Source organism: Neoarius graeffei, chromosome 17, assembly GCF_027579695.1.
Source record: "Neoarius graeffei isolate fNeoGra1 chromosome 17, fNeoGra1.pri, whole genome shotgun sequence".
NCBI lineage: Eukaryota > Metazoa > Chordata > Actinopteri > Siluriformes > Ariidae > Neoarius > Neoarius graeffei.
The window spans coordinates 12,093,969-12,117,190 of NC_083585.1; the positions used below are offsets into that span (position 1 = coordinate 12,093,969).

Here is a 23,222-nt window from a genome sequence, read left to right on the forward strand (position 1 = left end):
TCCCATCTCTAATCTGCGCTCCGATATCGCACGGGTCATCCAGGTACGCTGGCATTGTCTCTAGAGGAAATGTCGGTGGAGAGGTGGTGTTTAAAAAGGGTGTGGTTAATCGGAAACCTCGGGTTAACCAAGAACATAACCTGAGACGAGCAGGTTTGAGATGCAGCGTAAGTTGCCATGGCAGCATACCTCGGTTTGAACATAGCCAACTTTCGTAGTATGGGTTTATCGGGAAGTTACGCTGCACGTGATCAAGTTACTCTCAAAGTTACCCTGGTAAGCCAGAAAACCCGCTTCGTAGTACAGGGCCCTGATCTACCAGATCAAAACAGAAAAATTTACTATTAAAACCAGTTGTTAAAACAAAGTATGGTGAAGCAGCTTTTAGCTACTATGCAGTACAGCTATGGAACCAACTGCCAGAGGACATTAAAAATGCTCCTGCTGTTGGCAGTTTTAAATCTAGGTTAAAGACCAAGCTGTTTTCAGATGCTTTCTGTTAAATAATTAGTATTGTCTTTTTTATATAATTTTTACTTTCTCTGCATGTTTTAAATTTACTTTAATTTTAACTCTATTCTATTTTATTCTATTCTATTCTGCTGGTTTCCTTTTTTTCTCCTTCTATTTCTACTTTATTTTATTATTTTATTTCTACTATTGTTTAATTCTTATTATTTTCTTTTAATTCTTTTAATTAATTGTTTTAGAATAAAAATAAAATTATTTTATGTAATTTTATTTCTCCATTGTATACTGTTTTTGTTTTTACTTCTGTAAAGCACATTGAACTGCCATTGTGTATGAAATGTGCTATATAAATAAACTTGCCTTGCCTTGCCTTGCCACTAGACGGCGGCTGACGAAAAATGGTTTTCATCCTGCGGCGTTGCCATGCGCGCTCATGTGAAGACCCTTTAAAAGGGCAGCAGGCGCAAGCTTTCACAGCGGGTCACTGACAGACGGACAACTCAGCAACGGATTGCGGTGTTAATAACCATGTCTTTGTACCGTAATTCGGCGTGGTTCCTCAAAGGACTCATCGAATTTACCAAGTAAGAAACAAAACTGTTGCATCTTTTACACGTGGGCAAATAGGCTTTAAATTAAAACTATAACATTCTTGCACAGCTAAGAGACCCACCTTTAACGGATGGTCAGTCACAGCTCAAGTAAGGGGTAACAGCGTACACAGAATCACCCTGAATGGGTTTAAAAACAATTTTATTTATTTAAAAATGATTTTGTTGCTTCTGTTTATGGCATGGGCCATAGCAATGGTCTGTTATGCTGAACAATGGTCCGTTATAAAGACATAACAGACAACTGAATGTTGTAATTGACCAATCAGAACTGAGTATTCAAAAGAGCCATAATAATTAAGTTATTTCACAAAACTGAGTCGTATATGAGCTGATAGCCGACAAGGCACGTAGCTCCGAGTCAGCTATAAGCCATGTACAACGAGATTGAGTGGAATAATTATTTTATTATATCCACATTCACCGGAATTTTGAGCAACAGAGAGCATTTTTTATTTTTATTTTTGGCAAATTCGATAAATAAAAACTTTATACAAAACGTCTGACAAAATAATTTCCACTTAGAATGTAAACAAACTGGTGAAATGTCCATAGCAATTTGTGAAAAATGCTATAATATTTCTTGAAAAAAGATACATTCTTACCATCAAATACTTTTATTCCATATTTTGTTGCATTTTTTGTTTTTTTTTTTTGGGGGGGGGGGTTGTTTTCAAGTAGAGTTTTTATTTCGTCCTCAGTTGGTTCAGCAACATGCTCCGCCATTTTGTTTTTCTCTACTCACATATGACCTGATAGCCTAGTAGTAGAGTAGCCAATCAGAACACACAATTGCTCATATCCAATTAATGTGGATAGAATAATTAAATAATATTGGCTGGCTTTTTTTGTGATATTTCATTCAGCTAGCATGTTATTGAATGAGTCAAAGACGAGTTCAGTATCATGCTGGCTGAATGGAATATATCTGATATACCATGAAAAAAATCAGCCATTATTATTATTATTATTATTATTATTATTATACTTACACATTTGGTGGAACAATAATAGATTTTACAAAAAGTTAAGAACGGGGGTTACTTGCGTGTAATACATATCTTATGGCATTTTCAATTCACTGCGACAGTTTACTGCGTGCGCTGCTGGTGAACAAAGATATGCAAAAAACATTCTCACTGAATATTCACATCAACTCCGATGTGTGATGTCATGTTGTCTTGACAATCATGCAATATCATAAACCATATTCAATGATCATTCTCCATTGGGTAGAGTGACATAATATATGTAGAATAAGTAATATGCTAACAATATTGCATGCTATCAAACCAAACGATTGAAAACTGCTAGAAGCCAAAAGAATACGTGTTTTTATTCCATCGAAAAAGTGTCCTGTATGTATAATAATTAATAATACAAACTGGAGGATGCTGCGTGCACAGGCATTTTGTCGTCCCTTGTATTTGTATTCTGTGGTCAAAACCAGAAATATCCTGTTTTACTATTTTAATAAACACCTTCATAAATTCAAACTGAAATAATATACCTGAAACATTTTCTCTTCCTTTTTCATGTAAGCTATTGACAGATATAGGCTGCAGTTGTTTATGAAATAGTCAAATGGTATTCAAGTATTCAGGCAGAACAGTGGGGTCCCCCACACATACTAGTCCTATTTAGTGTGGCTATGCTGCTTGTTTATATAGCATATTAGTTTTTAGCATTAAGCTATATATTTGTTTGTACTGACAGAAATACTGTACATGGAAATAGATGGAGGGAAGGAAGAACTATGCATGTGCAAATAGAAGAAGAATAAAAGTAGTGTGGCAAATATAAACAAACAAACTCAGATACAAAGAATAAGAGGGAGAAAAATAGAATGTGATTCCTCACAAGCTCCTTTTACAAGCAAAAAGAAAAATGTTTAGACAAAATACATAGAAGGTACAATGTGAAAGGGAAAGAAATAGAAAAGAAACAGCAGTAGAGAAACAAATAGAAATGGAGAGAGATGTAAAAAGAAAATATGAACATTTATTTTTTATTTATTTTATTTGTAAGGGACCGTGTATAATAATAAATGCAACTGTTACTATTTGATGCATTGTAGCAGAGTTGGCCTAAGGCTAATTTTCATCTACAGTCCACTGGCAGGTCACAATGAATACTTACACTCAGAAAATGGAAAGAGAAAATACAAAAGGTATAGAAAAAGAGGGGAGGGGGGCAGGAACCACAGTGTGCAGTTGCCCAGTGTGAGTTTATGGTAATTAGGTAAAGCTGCCGTCATTACAAAATTAAATGGCAGTAGGGATTCAAATTCAGTGGAAACTGTAACTTTATTATGGAAAATGTATAAAGACCAAATATAAACATATCTTTCTGAAAATATCTACAAAATGCATAATTTGTCTGTAGTGTTTAGTCTGTCTTAAAGGGTACCTGCAGCAAAACTAAACAGAGGGTAGAAATATTATATATTTTGCATAAATGCATTTTCAATACCCTGTATTGTCACACTGTGTAGCATAAAGCAGTGCTTTAAAATTATTTTGTATTCCTGCTCACTTAAGTTCCACTCAAGGGTGCAGCCATATTGCCATTTTGTGGGCAGAGTCAAAGGTCAGCATGAAGTAGTATCGTTGATAGGTTTCCTGTATCTTGATTGGCTCACTGCTCCTGACACTGTGATGTGGCTGGATGTACAAAGCATTGTTGAGAAATGATGGGGTGCAAAGCCTATGGTTGCAAAAATAATTGTTATGGAAAATAACCTGATAAGCTGACATGCATGCTGAGAAAACCCACATATGAATGTTCATATATAGATTTTTTTTTCATTCCATGCACAAAGAGGGCAAATAAGGTTTAATAAAACACATTTTGATGTTTAAGGTTGCACAGTGTTGCTGCCTCAGAGGTAGATTTGATTCTGGGCTTGCGTTAGAAAGTATAATCCATATTTCTCACACATACAGTGCCCTCCATAATTATTGGCACCTCTTGCAAAGATTAGTAAAAAGGGCTGGAAAATAAATCCACCTTTTGGTGAAGTAGTTTCATCTCACACTGAAAAAAAGAGAAAAATCCAACCTTTATTTGAAATAAATTTATTCAGAGAAAAACAAATCCCTCATCAAGAAATATTTTCAACAAAAACACGTCATATTGGATCCCATGGAAATTATAGTGAACACAATGAAGTATGTTTCCCATTTAATTGTACGTTTTTGAGTAGATTGGCATATGTAGGAATTACAAACTGTACTTCATGACTTCCTGATTAACTGGGGTACAAATGTGGAGTGACACAGAAGCCAAATTCCCTTAGTCATCCATCAACATGGAAAAGATAAGAGAACACACAAACCAAATAAGGGAGAAGTGTGTTGACCTTCATAAGTCAAGGAATGGTTATTAAAAAAAAAAGGCTACTTCTGTGAAAATGCCCATTTCTACCATAAGGGCAATTTAAAATAATAAAAAAAAACCTACCTGGAAGAGGACCCAAGTTTATTTGGCCCCCATGTACAGTGAGGACACCACCATCAGACGCCACCTCCATGCCAACAGATTATTTGGAAGGTATGCCAAAAAAAGCCTTTTCTGTCAGTTAACCACAAATGTATGTCAAGGGTGCCAATAATAGTGGCACCAGTGCAACTGCGATCAGGTCCAAGTCTGCTGCAGCCTGTCTTTGAAACACTGTAGTTGTATGATTGAAATTAATGAATTTGAGTTTATTAAAATAAAGAATAGGCTACTACAGGAGTAAGTTTACATATCCCTGTTAAAATTGCTGTTATGTAAAAAAGGGGAACCAAGATAAAGCATGTCAAATCGTGTTTTTTTTTTTTTGTAATATAGCAACCAACAAAATTAAAGTGGAAAGCAACATTAATAAAAACAAACATTTTAGGGGCAAAAAGAGAAAAAAGCCTACAATAGATGACTTGCAACCACATGATCAAAATATGCTACGTCATGAGCATCCACCATGGTGGTGGCTATACAAAGCAACTAGGATGGCAGCTGCTGAAAGTTTGTCTGTAAACAATGCTGAATTTTTTCAGTATTACCATGATTTGAATGGTTGAGTGAAGATTCGATACAAAGAGGAAGATGGATATGTGTGCTTTTGACCCATATTTTTAAAAAGTCAGATTTTTCTGAGGATAAGATGCTTCTACCAACCATCGAGTAGCCAGATATCGTGTTCTATCTGGTTTGGCAGACTTCATGGGCCAACAAATCTCAAATGAAGGCTTATAAGCCCATGCAAGCCTATAACTTTGTCTCTGGATGGGTTGGCTAAAACAGAAAGGCATTAACTTTTTTAGCAGTTTGTGCTACCGTAGCTGTTCTATGGGATTGGAACATATTGGTTAGCCTTCGTGCCCCATGCAAATCAATGAGCCTTTGACACCCATGCCCCTGTCCCCAGACAACTGGTTGTCCTTCCTTGGACCACTGCATACTGGGAGCACCCCACAAGATGTGTCATTTTGGAGATGCTCAGATCCAGTCATTTGGCCATTACAATTTGGCCCTTGTCAAAGTCACTCAGATCCTTATGCTTGCCCATTTTTCCTGTTTCTAACACATCAACTTCAAGAACTGACTGTTTTTTTGCTGCCTAATATATCCCACCCCTTGACCCATTGTAATGAGATAATCAATGTTATTCACTTCACCTGTCAGTGGTTTTAATGTTATGGCTGATTGGTGTATATCTGTCAAAATACAGCATTTCTTAAAAATCATTGGTCACAGAAAAATTAATTAGCATTTAAACAGAATTTAAAATGTATGGGTTGTGAATAATGCCTTTATAAAGATTATGTGTTTTGGGTTTTGCCTGCATGGATAAGTCAATACTGCTCTTTCCCATCCATATGTCCAGTAATTGCTGCTTTACTTTTTTTTGTTGTTACTATCCTGATCTAAATATCCCTTTTGTTTGCATTTTACTCTACCACCATGGCCCACAGCGACCCAATATGCCTCATTAGCCTCTGCACAACACTTTAACAGTGTGCTTATTTACTGAGTGGAGCTAGCGTTCCCAGTGCCGCCTTGTGCCTTTTGTCCCTTCGCCCGGTGACTGGCTTGAGTGGACAAAGCCACTTATTCATGCTGAGAAGTGGCATCACAGAGATGTCATGACTTGTGCTTGTTAGCTAAGCGACATCTCAGTTTTTACTTGCATGCATTCTGTTATTGAATGAAGATGTCATTTAGTGAACTTGTGGTATGTTTAATTGTAATACCAAATGTTTTTTTTTTTTTTTTTTGCTGGAGCAATGGATTTACAACCCCAAATCAGAAAAAGTTGAGATGGTTGGTAAGGGAAATGAAAATTTAAAAAAGTGATTTTTCTAAATTTACTTTGACTTGTATTTAATTGCAGACAGTGCAAACCCAATATATTTAATATTTTGTCTGGTCAACTTTTTTTCAGTTTTCTAAAATACAGCCATTCCTGCATTTCAGGCCTGCAACACATTTCAAAAAAGTTGAGACAGGCCTAGGGCTAGTAATGAGGTGAAAAAATTAAATAATAATGTCATTTGAAACAGGTGATGTCAATAGGTAGTTGTAATCATGATTTGGTATAAAATCAGTAATCATGAAACTCCTAGTCTCTGAGGAGCAAAGATGGGCAGAGGATCTCCAGTTTGTCAAGAAATATGTGAGAAAATTATTGAAATGTTTAAAAACAATGTTCCTCAAAGAAAGATAGGAAGGGATTTGGATGTTTAACCCACTATGATGCATAACATCATTCAGCGATGCAAGGAATATGGAGGAATTTCAGTGTGCAAAGGGCAAGGGCACAAGCCTAAGTTGAACACCCGTGATCTCCGATCCCTCAGACAGCACTGCATCAAGAGCCATCATTCATCTGTAGCTGATATAACCACAAGGGCTCGGGATTACTTTGACAAAACCTTGTCAAGCACTACAGCATGGAGTTGTCCTTTTTGCACAGTAAAGTTTTAACTGGCATTTGTGGGTGTACCCACAAATGCCAGTTAAAACTTTACTGTGCAAAAAGGAAGCCTCAACTGTATCCTCAACTGTCGTCAACTTCTCTGGGCTCAGAGGTATTTGGGATGGACCATTACACAGTGGAAACATGTACTGTGGTCAGACAACTCAATATTCCAGGCCTTTTCTGTCAGAAATGGATGCCATGTGTTCCAGACCAAAGACGAAAGGGACCATCCAGAGTCTTTCCAGCAACAAGTCCAAAAGCTGGGGTCTGAGGCTGAGGAATGGGGTTGTGCCAATGCCCTTGGCAAAGGCAACTTGTACTTCTGTGATGGCAGCATTTATGCAGAAAAGTACATTAAGATTTTAGAGCAACATATGCTGCCTTCATCTTTTCCAGGGATATTTCAATTAGACAATGCAAAACTACATTCTGCACACATTAGAAAGGCATGGTTGTGGAAGAAGAGGGTGCCTGTCCCCTCTGTCCCCAATAGAGAATGTGTGGAGAATTTTGAAATGGAAAAATATGACAATGATGACCCTATACCAGTGTACACCTGAAGACCTGTTTGCCGGCAGAATAGGACAAAATAACACCTGGAATTCTGACTTCATTCCCTAAAGATCTTTTAAGTGTTGTGAGAAGGAATAACAACATTATAAAGTGGTAAATGCTTTACCATCACAACTTTTTTTTTGAAATGTGCTCCAAGAATCAAAATTGAAATTAGTGTTTCTTTTGAAAAAACAATAGAATTAATGAGGTACAACATCAAATAATGTGCTGTTGTATTGCTTTGAGTGCAATGCAGGTCAAAGATTATTTACAAAACATTGTTTTCAGTTTTAATTTCTATTTCAACATACCTTCCCAACTTTTGGGGTTGTAGTATGAGGATCAAGAAAATGGGGGAGTAGACTATATTTTATGGTAAATGTTTTAGTATGCTAACTGCACATTTGATACTATTTTTCTACAGATCTAACTATGGAAAATAATCTCAATTGGTTTACAATTGTGCACCAGCCTTTGTAGTGTGGTGATTTTTTTTTTTAATTTTTTAAAATTCTTTCTGGGTTTGTTCCAGGGGAGCATTTGAGTCTGCATCAAAACGCTTTATAGAAAAAGATGTAGACATATCTGTGGCAGGCCGATCTTTCTTGATCACTGGAGCTAACAGTGGCATTGGCAAAGCAGTGGCCATGACCATTGCTAAAAAAGGTACTGAAGTGTGTTATATAAAAGTAGCTGATTCCATATTTGTATGTAGTTTATTATTTATATGCTGACATGTTATACTTCCAACATTTCAGGTGGTACAATCCACATGGTATGCAGAAACAAGGACAAGGCTGAGGAAGTCAGAGCTGAGATTATCAAGGAGTCTGGAAATAAAGTGAGACTATGGATTCCAACATTTGCCCTAAAAAACAAACTTCCAGCTGTGTGCATATGCAACAATGCTGATTTTTCTCTGTACACAATAAAGCTAATGTACAGGCCAAAGAAAATACTATTGACACAAATCAAACTAAAATGATTATTAGCTTAGAATAAAAAGAAAATGCACTATTATGACTTCAAAAAAAAAAAAATGCTAGTACAGAACAGCCAGGGTCAAAGACTCCATCAGAGTCAGAATTAAAGGTGTCAGTGTTCATATTCACAGTTACTTCCTGGATTCTTCTTAAATCATTATTTTTCTCATTAATTTGTAAAAAGCAATTTTTTTTATTTTACAAAATCAACAACTATGGTTTAAGAAATGTGTTAAAATGACACAAACAAGTGTCCAGACTTGCTAAGCTTTTGAGTTTAAGAATTCAAGACCCTGTCCACACGGCAACGGATTCAGGCGAATCTGATTGTTTATCGTTTCGGCCTGGTGTCCACACGGCACCGGCGTTTTGGGTGCCCCAAAATGAAATCTTTTGAGAACAAGTCCCAGAGTAGAAAAATCTGGCAACGGCACCGTTGCGAAGTCATCTGGATGAGTAGAACGGATTTGTTTACGATGACGTCACAACCACATGACTGTCAGTGCTTCACGCCGGGTAGAAGTGTAACGAACTCGATGCGAGTTGTCAACAAATCCTATAACTAGTCCAAACACTGCGGAAGCAGTAACCAAAACCGCGCACCGCCCGTGCGCGTTCCAAAAACAAAACCAATCCCGCCAGCAAAAATAGGAAAAAAAAGGAGCGATCTCACCTCTTCAGATGTTGGTTTAAGTCCGACAATACATTCCTCAAAAAGGGCGTAGAAGAAAGTAATTTTATTATTCCGGACCATTAAAGAATTCTGGAGGATATCAGAATGTTGGCGTACCGGCTTCCATCTACCCCCATTCATTCCTCTCTCTCTCCATCTACCCCCATTCATTCCTCTTTCCGCATCTTTCGTTTTACGCTACTGATTAATAATCAAAACTTTATGTGGCTAATGCTACGGAAGAAGGGGTTTATGCACATGCGTCTACTTCTTCTTCTATTGTTCTGGTGTCTCCGATGGGACCATCTTACAGCGCACCTAGAGGTGTGGTATGTGTATTGCATCATTTTCAGCAAGCGTTGCATTGCCATATGGACCTGAAATGTAACTGATCCGTTGCCCATGTGGACGCGATATTTAAAAAAAAAAATCTTGTTGCCATTGTCGTGTGGATGTAGCCCAAATCTTATTGAGTATGAGCTTGGGGAATGTGGGGGAACAATTTGTGTGGGGTGCATCACTGTGAGCACATCAGTTCTATTTTCGGGTCTGTCTAGGTATGTTCAGTTATCTACTGTTGGACATTCACACACAGACAACAAATTAAGGGACAAACCAAAATGAAGTGTCTTATTAAAATTTGTAGAACCCAGTGTGCATTTATATGTGTCTAGCAAGCCCCACCAGTTTCTTTCTTTCTTTCTTTCTTTCTTTCTTCTTTCTCTTGCGGTTATGGGAGTCGGTGAAAGCACAAAGAGACACAAATAAGTAGGCTGGTGGTAATAAGATCCAGATGAGAATCATCACGTGTTACCCGCTGGTCCAAATCACCTCCTCTCCATCCACAGCTGATGCGCAATGTAATGGAAACTTCTAATAAACACTTCAGAATGCTTAGCAGTTGTCTTTTCAGTCATTTATTATGGTAAATCATATAAAATAGGAAAGGAAAGAGAAGAATAGAAGAAGACACCACTTCTGATGATGCCGAGAGTATGCGCACTCTGAGTTGTGTTTTAGTGGCTGTTATCTATTATACTCTAAAGGCATTCGCTTACTGCTTGCACCTTCATGTGATTGGCTCAAGATTTTCTATGAAGCTTTGTTAAAGCATGCACCTGGCGTGCTCTGGTATGTGCAGGCAGATGCATAATTATGGAGAACTCAGGCACCCTGCTTATCACCAGCCAAGGCCACAGAAAGGCGATTACAACATGGGAAAAACATCTTTCTCAGTACACTAAGCTACTTTAACTCAACATACAGAAACACAGAGAATAATAATGTTCGTCCATTAAATTTCCCTCACAGCAACCATGTTCCTGCTGCCACAAGGAGTTGGACCACGACCAGCTGCCAGAAAAGCTTCAGTGTACTTTGGCATAGGTTCTACAAGTCTGGAACTGTACTGGAGGAATGAGCACCATTCTTTTAAAATATCTAGAAATTATAAATCACTGATTAGTGAAGTGCTACAGAAATGGTTGTCCTTCTGGAAGGTTAAATAAAGTCATGATATATGATATTGCAAGGAAAAAAGTCCTAAAAATCATAATATTTTGAGAAATACATCATAATTTACAATAAAATATCAGAATATTTGAAGAATAAAGTTGTAATATTTCAAGGAGAAAAGTCATAATATTGATTTGAAAAAAATCACAATATTTCAAGAAGTCATCGTACTATGACAGAATGGTGCATATCGGTGCAATGAAAGTAAAGAAGTACAGTACTTTAAATACCTAATATTCTGGTCTATCAGTACAAGATTATTATTAGTATTGGTGAAAACTGTAAAAAGAAATGTATTTATTTAAAAGAAAGAACCATATGAACTTGAAGGAAATTGTGTCTTATTTTGAAGAGGAAATCACAAGCGGTGGTTGTCTTCAAGGCTATCGATAGATACATTTGTGGCAGAACAGATAGTCTAGTGCAGTAACACACAGTGTGTTGGCATGTGGACTCATTATGTCATGTTGGCTTCAGTTTATTATACAAGTCCACATGACATTGGGGGCTTGACATTGGGTGCCACTTGGAGTTCCACTTCTTTGGGATTGATGATTTTGATTATCATTCTTTTACACACCCTCTTTGAATGGCATGCAGATATAACTGTCAATAACCTTGATGGCAATTGTCTGTGATTTCTCCTTGAACAAAAGAAACAATTTCACCAACTCCTCAAAGTCCCTAATGTCAACACACAAATGTTACATACCATTTTGTCATAGTAGTATGATGTATATTATTACTTTTTCTCTTGAAATATTTTTACAATTGTATTTTTATCTCTTTTGAGCATTCTGTAGATTTTTGATTTTCCTAAATATTTTTTGCTTCCTGGATTGTTGTTTGCTCTACAACATGCATTGTGAGCTGTGAAGCTCACAGCAAAAAAAAAAAAAAGAATGAATGAATGTAATCAAGTTTTTGAAACATCTCTAGGATGCGACAGAGCTCAGTTTGTAATGTCAGAGAACATGGCCTAAATACTTGTCTTATTTAATTAGTTACTTAATACTTATACCCTGCGATAACCTGGCAACTTGTCCAGGGTGTACCCCTCCTCTCGCCCATAGTCAGCCGGAATAGGCTCCAGCTTGCCCGCAACCCTATAGAACAGGATAAGCGGCCACAGATAATGGATGGATTAATATTTATAAAATTGTTTCTTTACTAAGTAAACATCTCCAGTCACTCTTTTTTTTTTAACAATTGCAGCTGCAAACCATAGTGTTTGTTTATTGCTCTTTTAACTCAAATCACCTATTCAAATCACTGATTGGACCTATATGTTATATTCACACTTGAGTTTTAGCTATACTGTTTTGCTCCATGTAAGAGAGTGGATGTTGTGATAATATAACACTACTGATTCTTAGTGTGTTACTTTAGGAGGTCTATGTGCACATCCTGGACCTATCTGAGACCAGGAAGGTATGGGAGTTTGCAGAGGCATTCAAAAAAAAATACAAAACACTTAATGTATTGGTGAGTGATCTGCTTTCCTTCACCCCATACAGGCATAAGGAATGCAATTGGTGCATTAATGAACTGACATTTTATGAATTATACTTTACCCTGATACTGCAGATCAATAATGCTGGTTCTGTGATGATTAAGAGAGAAGTGAATGCAGAGGGCATTGAGAAGAGTTTTGCCAGTAACTCACTTGGTGAGTGAAGTATGACACACATGGTTGGTGTAAACGGCATCTTTTACTGTGGCATATGATTTTCTAAATGGGCATACAAATACAAATGTAACACAGTGACTTCATTAAAAGAATTTGAAAATTTGTTATTTCAATAATACAGTTTTCACTGTAATCTAATCTAACCTATCAGTCTAACTGTAACCTTGTACTAATTTGGATGAGTCCTCAACACTGAAATATGATTGGGAGTATAGGATGCTATGAGTAAACAGTCATTTTAATTTTAATGTCTTTCCTTGTATTACTCTCCTGCCCTCTGACATGATCTGTCTCTCCCAGCCATGTACATTCTCATCAAGAGCCTAATTCCCCTGTTGGAAAAGAGCCCTGACCCCAGAGTGGTACGTGTGTCTGATATCCCTTAGAACACAGACATATGACACTTGAATAATAGCTGTCATTCTGATTGCAGTGAATGTCTTTCTCTCAGATCACAGTGACCTCTGGAGGGATGTTGGTACAGAAACTGCGCACAGGAAATTTACAGTCCCAGAGAGGCAGATATGATGGCACCATGGTGTACGCCCAAAACAAGGTATACAAAATCAATATCATTGTGGAATATATGCAAATATATTACACACACACACACACACACACACACACACACACACACACACACAATGCAAATCAATTTTAGCACTCAATTTTATATATATATATATATATATATATATATATATATATATATATACACACACACACACAGTTAGGTCCATATATATTTGGACACTGACACAAATTTTGTTTTTTTTTACCTGTTTACTGAAATATATTCAAGTTATAGTTATATAAAGGACATAAAGTCCAGACTTTCAGCTTTCATTTGAGGGTATCCACAATAAAATTGGATGAAGGGTTTAGGAGTTTCAGCTCCTTAACATGTGCCACCCTGTTTTTAAAGGGACCAAAAGTAATTGGACAATTGACTCAAAGGCTATTTCATGGGCAGGTGTGGGAAATTCCTTCGTTATGTCATTCTCAATTAAGCAGATAAAAGGCCTGGAGTTGATTTGAGGTGTGGTGCTTGCATTTGGAAGATTTTGCTGTGAAGAAAACATGCGGTCAAAGGAGCTCTCCATGCAGGTGAAACAAGCCATTCTTAAGCTGCGAAAACAGAAAAAAACCCATCCGAGAAATTGCTACAATAGGAGTGGCAAAATCTACAGTTTGGTACATCCTGAGAAAGAAAGAAAGCACTGGTGAACTCATCAGTGCAAAAAGACCTGGACACTCACAGAAGACAACAGTAGTGGATGATCGCAGAATAATTTCCATGTTGAAGAGAAACCCCTTCACAACAGCCAACCAAGTGAACAACACTCTCCAGGAAGTAGACGTATCAATATCCAAATCTACCATAAAGAGAAGACTGCATGAAAGTAAATACAGAGGGTTCACTGCACGGTGCAAGGCACTCATAAGCCTCAAGAATAAAAAGGCTAGATTGGACTTTGCTAAAAAAACGTCTAAAAAAGCCAGCACAGTTCTGGAAGAACATTCTTTAGACAGATGAAACCAAGACCAACCTCGACCAGAATGATGGAAAGAAAAAAGTATGGCGAAGGCGTGGTACAGCTCATGATCCAAAGCATACCACATCATCTGTAAAACACGGTGGAGGCAGTGTGATGGCTTGGGCATGCATGGCTGCCAGTGGCACTGGATCACTAGTGTTTATTGATGATGTGACACAGGACAGAAGCAGCTGGATGAATTCTGAGGTATTCAGAGACATACTGTGTGCTCAAATCCAGCCAAATGCAGCCAAACTGATTGGTCGGCGTTTCATAATACAGATGGACAATGACCCAAAACATAAAGCCAAAGCAACCCAGGAGTTTATTAAAGCAAAGAAGTGAAATATTCTTGAATGGCCAAGTCAGTTACCCGATCTCAACCCAATTGAGCATGAATTTCACTTGTTAAAGACTAAACTTCAGACAGAAAGGCCCACAAACAAACAGCAACTGAAAACCACTGTTTTCAGGCCTGGCAGAGCATTAAAAAGGAGGAAACACAGCGTCTGGTGATGTCCATGAGTTCAAGACTTCAGGCAGGGTTTTCAACCAAGTATTAGAAATGAACATCTCATCTCATTATCTCTAGCCGCTTTATCCTTCTACAGGGTCGCAGGCAAGCTGGAGCCTATCCCAGCTGACTACGGGCGGGGTACACCCTGGACAAGTCACCAGGTCATCGCAGGGCTGACACATAGACAGACAACCATTCACACTCACATTCACACCTACGGTCAATTTAGAGTCACCAGTTAACCTAACCTGCATGTCTTTGGACTGTGGGGGAAACCGGAGCACCCGGAGGAAACCCACGCGGACACGGGGAGAACATGCAAACTCCACACAGAAAGGCCCTCGCCGGCCCCGGGGCTTGAACCCAGGACCTTCTTGCTGTGAGGTGACAGCGCTAACCACTACACCACCGTGCCGCCAGAAATGAACATTTTATTTACAATTATTTAATTTGCCCAATTACTTTTGAGCCTCTGAAATGAAGGGATTGTGTTTAAAAAATGCTTTAGTTCCTCACATTTTTATGCAATCATTTTGTTCAACCCACTGAATTAAAGCTGAAAGTCTGAACTTCAACTGCATCTGAATTGTTTTGTTCACAATTCATTGTGGTAATGTACCAAAATTAGAAAAATGTTGCCTCTGTCCAAATATTTATGGACCTAACTGTGTGTGTGTGTGTATATATATATATATATATATATATATATATATATATATATATATATATATATATACCAAGGTAATGCATTGCATATATGTTTGATTTGGTATGTTGTGGTTTAATGATGGGTAATTTAGCATTGGCTGTTTCAGAGGCAGCAAGTGGTGATGACAGAACAGTTTGCTAAAGCTCACATCAGCATCCACTTCTCAGTAATGCACCCTGGTTGGGTGGACACACCAAGTAATTACACTCTCATACAAATAGTTAAAATAGTCTGTACTAGATATAGAAATGACAGCTCTTTTCTATCTCTATGTTTTACTAGTGATTGCAAATGCCATGCCTGACTTCTACCACTCAATGAAAGAACGTTTGAGAACACCAGAACAGGGGGCTGACACTGTGGTGTGGCTCGCAGTGTCTGAGGCTGCTGTCACAAATCCCACGGGAAGATTCTTCCAAGGTACGAACAATACACATACAATGCATAAATGCACATGGGCAACATCATAGTGCATAAAAGCATACAGACATAAATTCATTTGTTTTTCAAGCCATACAGTATAATGTAAAGGACTGTAGAGATATTGTTGGCTGGAGCAAAGATTTTCAACCTTTTTTTTTTTAGACTAAGGCACATCAAAGGTCAAACCAGGATGTCAAGGCACACCAAATGAAAGTTGGTTATCAATAATGAAAAATGTAACACATATTGTGATTATAGACTTTCATGTGAAAAAATAAGTACATCCCATGGAGATTGTACATTTTTCTCAACATATTTAAACAAGCAAACATTTCACCATTTTGATACAGCACCTACAGATCTTCTTCTTTTGGCTGCTCCCAATTAGGGGTCGCCACAGCGGATCTTTCGTCTCCATTGCTCCCTGTCTTCCGCATCCTTCTCTACCACACCTGTCACTTTCATGTCCTCTCTCGCCACTTTCATGTCCTCTCTCACCACATCCATGTACCTCCTCTTTGGCCTTCCTCGTTTTCATTTGCCTGGCAGCTCCATCCTCAACATTCTCCTTCCCACATGCTCTGCATCTCTTCTCAGGATGTGCCCATACCATCTCAGTCTCATCTCTCTTAGCTTAATTCCCAAACTCTCCACATGTGCTGTCCCTCTGATGTGCTCGTTCCTTATTCTGTCCATCCTTGTCACTCCCATCGCAAACCTTAACATCCTCAACTCCGCCACCTCCAACTTTGCCTCCTGTCTTTTCGTTAAGGGTACGGTCTCCAATCCATACATCACAGCTGGTCTCACTACTGTCTTATACATCTTACCTTTCACTTTTGCTGGGGCTTTCCTATCACAAATGACTCCCGAAATCCTCCTCCAACTGCTCCACCCTGCCTGCACTCTCTTTCTCACCTCACTATTGCAGCCCCCATTTTCCTGCACAGTTGACCCCAGGTACTTGAATTCACCAACTTTCTGTATGTCTACTCCTTGCATCTTCACTACACTCTCATCCCCATTCTCATTGATGCACATGTATTCTGTTTTACTATGGCTCACCTTCATTCCTCTTCGTTCCAATGCATACCTCCATCTCTCCAAACCCAACTCAACCTCCTTTCTACTTTCACCACATATCATCCGCAAACATCATGTTCCATGGTGACTCTTGCCTCACTTCGTCCATCAAGCTATCCATCACTATGGCAAACAAAAAAGGACTCAAAGCAGATCCTTGATGGAGTCCCACCTTCACCTTGAACCATTCAGTTGTTCCAACTGCACACCTCACTGCTGTTTCACTGTTCTCATACATGTCTTGCACCACTCTAATATACTTCTCATTCACTCCACTCTCTCTCATACAACACCATAACTCATCTCTCAGCATTCTATTATATGCCTTCTCCAGGTCTACAAACACACAATGTAGCTTTCTCTGGCCTTCTCTGTACTTCTCCATTAACATTCCTAAAGCAAAAATTGCATCCAACATGCTCTTCCTTGGGCGGCACGGTGGTGTAGTGGTTAGTGCTGTCGCCTCACAGCAAGAAGGTCCTGGGTTCGAGCCCCGGGGTCGGCGAGGGCCTTTCTGTGTGGAGTTTGCATGTTCTCCCCGTGTCCGCGTGGGTTTCCTCCGGGTGCTCCGGTTTCCCCCACAGTCCAAAGACATGCAGGTTAGGTTAACTGGTGACTCTAAATTGACCGTAGGTGTGAATGTGAGTGTGAATGGTTGTCTGTGTCTATGTGTCAGCCCTGTGATGACCTGGCGACTTGTCCAGGGTGTACCCCGCCTTTCGCCCGTAGTCAGCTGGGATAGGCTCCAGCTTGCCTGCGACCCTGTAGAAGGATAAAGCGGCTAGAGATAATGAGATGAGATGAGATGCTCTTCCTTGGCATAAACCCGTACTGCTGTTCACAGATCGCTACCTCTCTTCTCAATCTCGCCTCCAATACCCTTTTCCATAGCCAGTGGCGGAACAACTGCACACAAGGCCCCAGGGCAAAACACCAATCAGCCCCCCATGGCGAAATTGCAAACAAACAAATTAGAAAGCTTGTGGCATATACTGTAGGCCTACTCAGGCTATATATAACAAAAAGCAGTTTTTAAGAACGTAGCCTTTGGACCTAGCCATGGCAAAATTGCAACCAAACAGAAGGCCTGCGGCATATAATCAGGCTATATTAGAACAGAACTTGCTCAAAGTTTTTTTTTTTTTAATTATTATTGTTTTATTTTTTATAGGCCTACATAGCCTGTATTTTTCATTCATTTTTTATTATGTTCCAAATAAACACTAAACAACAGCAACAAAAAAATCCAGCAATCATGAATGATACACCCTCATTGTGTAAGCACGTCTTCAACTACAAAGCCGACACGGAAACCTGCGTTCATCATTAAAAAGGCATTCGACGCGCCTTGCGCTCCGCAAAATCGTTGACTATTTGAGGGATGTTTGAGTGAGCAAGAGCACTCTTCTCAGTTGATAAAATGGCCAATCCACAGAGTCTCTCTTGACCCATTGCGCTCTTGAGATAATTTTTTATCAATTTTAATTTGGAGAAAGAGCGCTCTGCTGTCGCAACTGAGACGGGGAGAGTGAGAAAAAGCAAGAAGGCGTGGTCCATGCTACTGCTGCTAGTGCTAACACAGGGCAATGCATGTTCACTACTAGCAAATTCAGGGATAGGAGAAGGCAAAGTAAAAAATGAATCCAACTTTGGAAGTTTAGAGTTTGCCTTCTCTTTATTTTTCTTTTCCTTCCTCTTTTTTGTGCCCCACTTTTACTTTTAAACATGCTGAATTCGTTTCTGGTAGACAACCAACAACCACAACCAGGCATGCACCTTCCTAGTCTTGTTGTATGTCGTCAGACGGATGAGGATGTTAGGCAGCCTTTAGATCCTACCCATCATGCATTGCAGTTTTTTTTTGCAAATTCCTCAAATGAAAAACAATTAAATACAAAAGGAACAGCTTAGTTTAGCTTGAAAACATTACAATTTATTATATTTTAAGTTTGTTTAGGGATTTCACAGGGGTTTTTTTTAACCATGAGAAGAATGTGTAGCAAAAATGAGAGACATAGGTCAACTAGTCTGTAATCATGTGAAAACTTGTAGGATTCAAGGAATTTCCAATGAAATCGCATAAGGCACATTTATTGGGAGGGCCTGAATGTCAAAGGGTGGGGCCCTGTACGGCAAGGGGGCGGGCCCAAGGCCCAGGGGCAATGGCCCCTTTAGCTCCACCCCTGCCCATAGCTTCATGGTATGGCTCATCAATTTTATTCCTCTGTAATTACTGCAGCTCTGTACGTCTCCCTTATTCTTGTATATTGGGACTAGCACACACTTTCTCCATTCATTTGGCATCTTCTCATTCTCTAGGATCTTACTATTAAACAATCTCGTGAGGAACTCCACAGCCATCTCACCCAAACATCTCCAAGCCTCAAAAGGGATACCATCCGATCTGACTGCTTTCCCAGTCGTCATTCTTTTCATGGCTGCCCTCACCTCATCCTTACTAACCAACTTTGCTTCCTGATCCACTGTCTCCAAGGAATCTGACCTTTTCTCTCTTGGATTCTCCTCATTTAATAAATCCTCAAAGTACTCTTTCCACCTTCTTAATACACTCTCTTTGTTTGTCAGCACATTTCCATTTACATCTTTCATCACTCTTACCTGCTGTACATCCCTCACTTCCCTGTTTCTCTGCCTAGCTAGTCTGTACAGGTCTTTCTCTCCTTCTTTGGTCTCCAGTCTTTCGTACAACTCCTGGTATGCATCTGCTTTCACCTTCACTACCACTCTTTTTGCCTTCTGTCTCGTCTCTCTGTATAACCGCCTGCTTTCCTCGTCTCTCTGATCGTCCCAATTCTTCTTTGCTAGCCTCTTGTCTTTTATAATTTCCTGCACTTCTTTGTTCCACCACCATGTCTCCTTGTCTTCCTTCCTCCTTCTTGATGACCACCCTAGCACCTTCCTTGCTGCCTCTCTTACTAGTATAGCAGTAGTATTCCAATCTTCTGGCAGACTTCCATGACCACTCAATGCTTGTCTCATTTCTTCCCTAAACTCCTTCTGATGTTCAACCTCTTGTAGTTTCCACCACTCAATCTTCACCTACAGATAAAGGTGTAGTGATAAGCACCGACAGATAAAGGTGATATATTTGAATAAAACAAGGAAAATTAGCTCTTTCCTTCATTCATTCAACAAAAATATCAATAGATGTAATATTCTTCTGTGAAGAAAGTAAGTACACCCTGGGCCTCAGAAGCTAGTCTTGCCCCCTTTTGAAGAAATAACTTCATATAGCCTGCTGCTGTCGGGGAGGACACTGCAGAGTCTCTGGGCCAAAACCAGCAGGCTCAAGGACAGTTTCTTTCACCAGGCGGTCAGGAGGCTCAACTCCCTCCCTGTTCTGCCCCTCCTCCCCCCTCTGCCCTCTGCCCTCTGCCACAGATTCTGCCCATACACCCCCCTGCTCCCCCTTCAGCATCTGACATCATGTCACCCTCACAGCCCCCCCAACACACACACACACACACACACACACACACACACACACACACACACACACACACACTCTCTCAACATTCATTCGCACACTGAACTCAGGAACTGCACATTTCACTTTACCTCGCTCATTTGCACTATTCCACACTACCTCACATTAACAGCTATTAGTTTATTGTTTATACTGCTTATTTCATGTTTACCTGCTATACCTCAAGTGCCCTTGACTGTTTATTTTATGTCCTTTTGCTCCAATTTATGTATGTGTGTGTGTGTTTATCTCATCTCATCTCATTATCTCTAGCCGCTTTATCCTGTTCTACAGGGTTGCAGGCAAGCTGGAGCCTATCCCAGCTGACTACGGACGAAAGGCGGGGTATACCCTGGACAAGTTGCCAGGTCATCACAGGGCTGACATATAGACACAGACAACCATTCACACTCACACCTACGGTCAATTTAGAGTCACCAGTTAACCTAACCTGCATGTCTTTGGACTGTGGGGGAAACCGGAGCACCCGGAGGAAACCCACGTGGACACGGGGAGAACATGCAAACTCCACACAGAAAGGCCCTCGCCGGCCCCGGGGCTCGAACCCGGACCTTCTTGCTGTGAGGCGACAGCGCTAACCACTACACCACTGTGCCGCCCTGTGTGTAGAAACGTGTATATATATATATATATATATATATATATATATATATATATGTATGTACGGATATGTGTGTATGTATGTATGTATAAATCTATAGTGTATATATATATATAATATATATATAAATAAAATGTAACACTTTGCGCGGGTGGGTGGAGCACAGAAGTACGGCAGGCTAGAACTGAGTTTCCAAAACTCTTTATTGTATCACTTTTCAGTGTACACACTCTCCCAGACACTGATACGCACACACACATTAGTCGTCTGGTTGGGGAGAGAGCTCCCTTCCTCCATTCCCTCCCTCCTTATATAGGGCGCGGTCATTGGGGAAGACACACAAACACCGGTTAATTGACATCAGGTGCAGTGATTCTGCCACTTACATTCCCTGACTCCACCCTCCGGTCACAGACCAACGCTTGACCATGCCCCCACTGCCACATACCCCCACCGCCTGACTCAGGCCGGGCAGCTGTCCGGCCTGCAGCTGACTCCCCCCCCCCTTGACGGGGAGAGGAAGTCTGCCATGACCATCTGCGCCACCGGTCTGTGGATCACCTTGAAATTAAAGGGCTGGAGTGCCAGATACCAACAGGTGAGCCGTGCGTTGGCATCCTTCATGCAGTGGAGCCACTGGAGGGGCACGGGGTCCGAACAGAGGGTGAAAGGGCATCCCAGCAGGTAGTAGCGAAGGGCGAGGACCATCCACTTGATGGCCAGGCACTCCTTCTCTATCGTGCTGTAGTGCCCCTCACGCATCGACAGCTTCCTGCTGATGTACAGCATGGGGTGATCCTCCCTCTCCACCTCCTGGGACAGAACAGACCCCAGACCCCTGTCCGACGTGTCCATCTGCAACATAAAGGGGAGAGAAAAGTCAGGGGAGTGTAACAGTGGCCCCCCACACAGTGTAGCTTTCACCTCAGAGAAAGCCTGCTGGCATTGCTCCGTCCACTGGACCAGATCTGTTGCCCCCTTTTTAGTGAGATCAGTCAGCAGGCTGGTGACGTCCGAATAATTAGGTATAAACCTACGGTAGTAGCAAGCCAGCCCCAGGAACTGTCTCACCCCCTTTTTGGTCTTGGGCCTTGGGCAGGCCGCAATCACTGCTGTCTTATTAATTTGGGGATGCACCTGCCCATTGCCCAAGTGGAAGCCCAGATACCGTACTTCCACCCGCCCAATCGCACACTTCTTCGGGTTTGGCTGTGAGACCTGCTCACCTCAGCAACCCAAGGACGGCCCTCAGGTGTTGTAGATGCCGCGGCCAGTCGTTACTATAGATTATAATATTGTCTAAGTATGCGGCCACATAGGTGGCGTGGGGGCGGAGGACCCTGTCCATAAGCCGCTGGAATGTAGTGGGTGCCCCAAACAGCCTAAAAGGAAGTGTGACAAATTGGTGTAAGCCAAACGGTGTGGAAAAGGCTGTTTTTTCTCGGGATAGTGGAGTCAAGGGGATCTGCCAATAACCCTTTGTTAAATCCAGTGTCGAATAAAAGCGAGCCGTGCCTAGTCGATCCAGCAACTTGTCAATACGAGGCATTGGGTACGCATCGAATTTAGACACCACATTGACTTTTCTATAGTCCACACAGAACCGGACCAACCCGTCCGCCTTCGGAACCAAGACCACCGGGCTGCTCCAGTCACTGTGGGACTCCTCGACGATGCCCATTTCGAGCATGGCCTCGAGTTCTTCCCGAACCACCTTTTTCTTGTGTTCAGGTAGCCTGTAAGGGCGGCTGCACACAACCACCCCCGGGGGAGTCTCAATGTGGTGTTCTATGAGGCGGGTGCAGCCAGGCAGGGGCGAGAACACATCCGAAAATTCGGTCTGCAACTGGGCAACCTCCGTGAGTTGGGTCAGGGAGAGGTGGTCTCCACAGGGGACCGGAGAGGTAAGCGATGTCAATGTTCCTTTTTGAACCTCCGGCCCCAGCTCCGCCTTCTCCAGAACCAATGACACCAACGCCACAGGGACCTCCTCGTTCCAGAGTTTGAGCAGATTGAGGTGGTAAATCTGTAGCGCCCCACCCCTGTCCATTCGCCTCACCTCATAGTCAACATCCCCAACTCGCCATGTGACCTCAAAGGGTCCTTGCCACTTGGCGACCAATTTGGAGCTCGATGTGGGCAACAGCACAAGTACTATATCTCCTGGTGCGAACTGCCTAAGGTGTGGACCCCTGTCATACAGGCGGGTTTGCTGTTCTTGGGCCTGCCACAAATTCTCCTGGGTTAGGTGTGTGAGTGTGTGGAGTTTTGTGCACAGGTCAATAACGTATTGAATTTCATTTTTGCTCGGGGAAGGTCCCTCCTCCCAATTTTCCCGCAGTACATCTAGGATGCCGTGTGGCTCATCTCATCTCATTAT

General features: G+C 40.9%; 1 protein-coding gene across 1 annotated transcript in view; it reads left to right on the plus strand.

Moving 5' to 3' along the window:
• The first annotated feature begins 939 nt into the window (after positions 1-939).
• The window catches only part of dhrs12la (dehydrogenase/reductase 12-like a), a 56,040-nt gene continuing 33,757 nt past the window's right edge, over positions 940-23,222 (plus strand). The window contains exons 1-9 of the mRNA XM_060898024.1: positions 940-1,055; positions 8,135-8,268; positions 8,361-8,443; positions 12,163-12,258; positions 12,361-12,442; positions 12,764-12,825; positions 12,915-13,019; positions 15,334-15,424; positions 15,510-15,647. Of these exons, the coding sequence (XP_060754007.1) occupies positions 1,000-1,055; positions 8,135-8,268; positions 8,361-8,443; positions 12,163-12,258; positions 12,361-12,442; positions 12,764-12,825; positions 12,915-13,019; positions 15,334-15,424; positions 15,510-15,647 (847 nt within the window). The 5' untranslated portion in view covers positions 940-999. The remainder of the gene's footprint in view (positions 1,056-8,134; positions 8,269-8,360; positions 8,444-12,162; positions 12,259-12,360; positions 12,443-12,763; positions 12,826-12,914; positions 13,020-15,333; positions 15,425-15,509; positions 15,648-23,222) is intronic.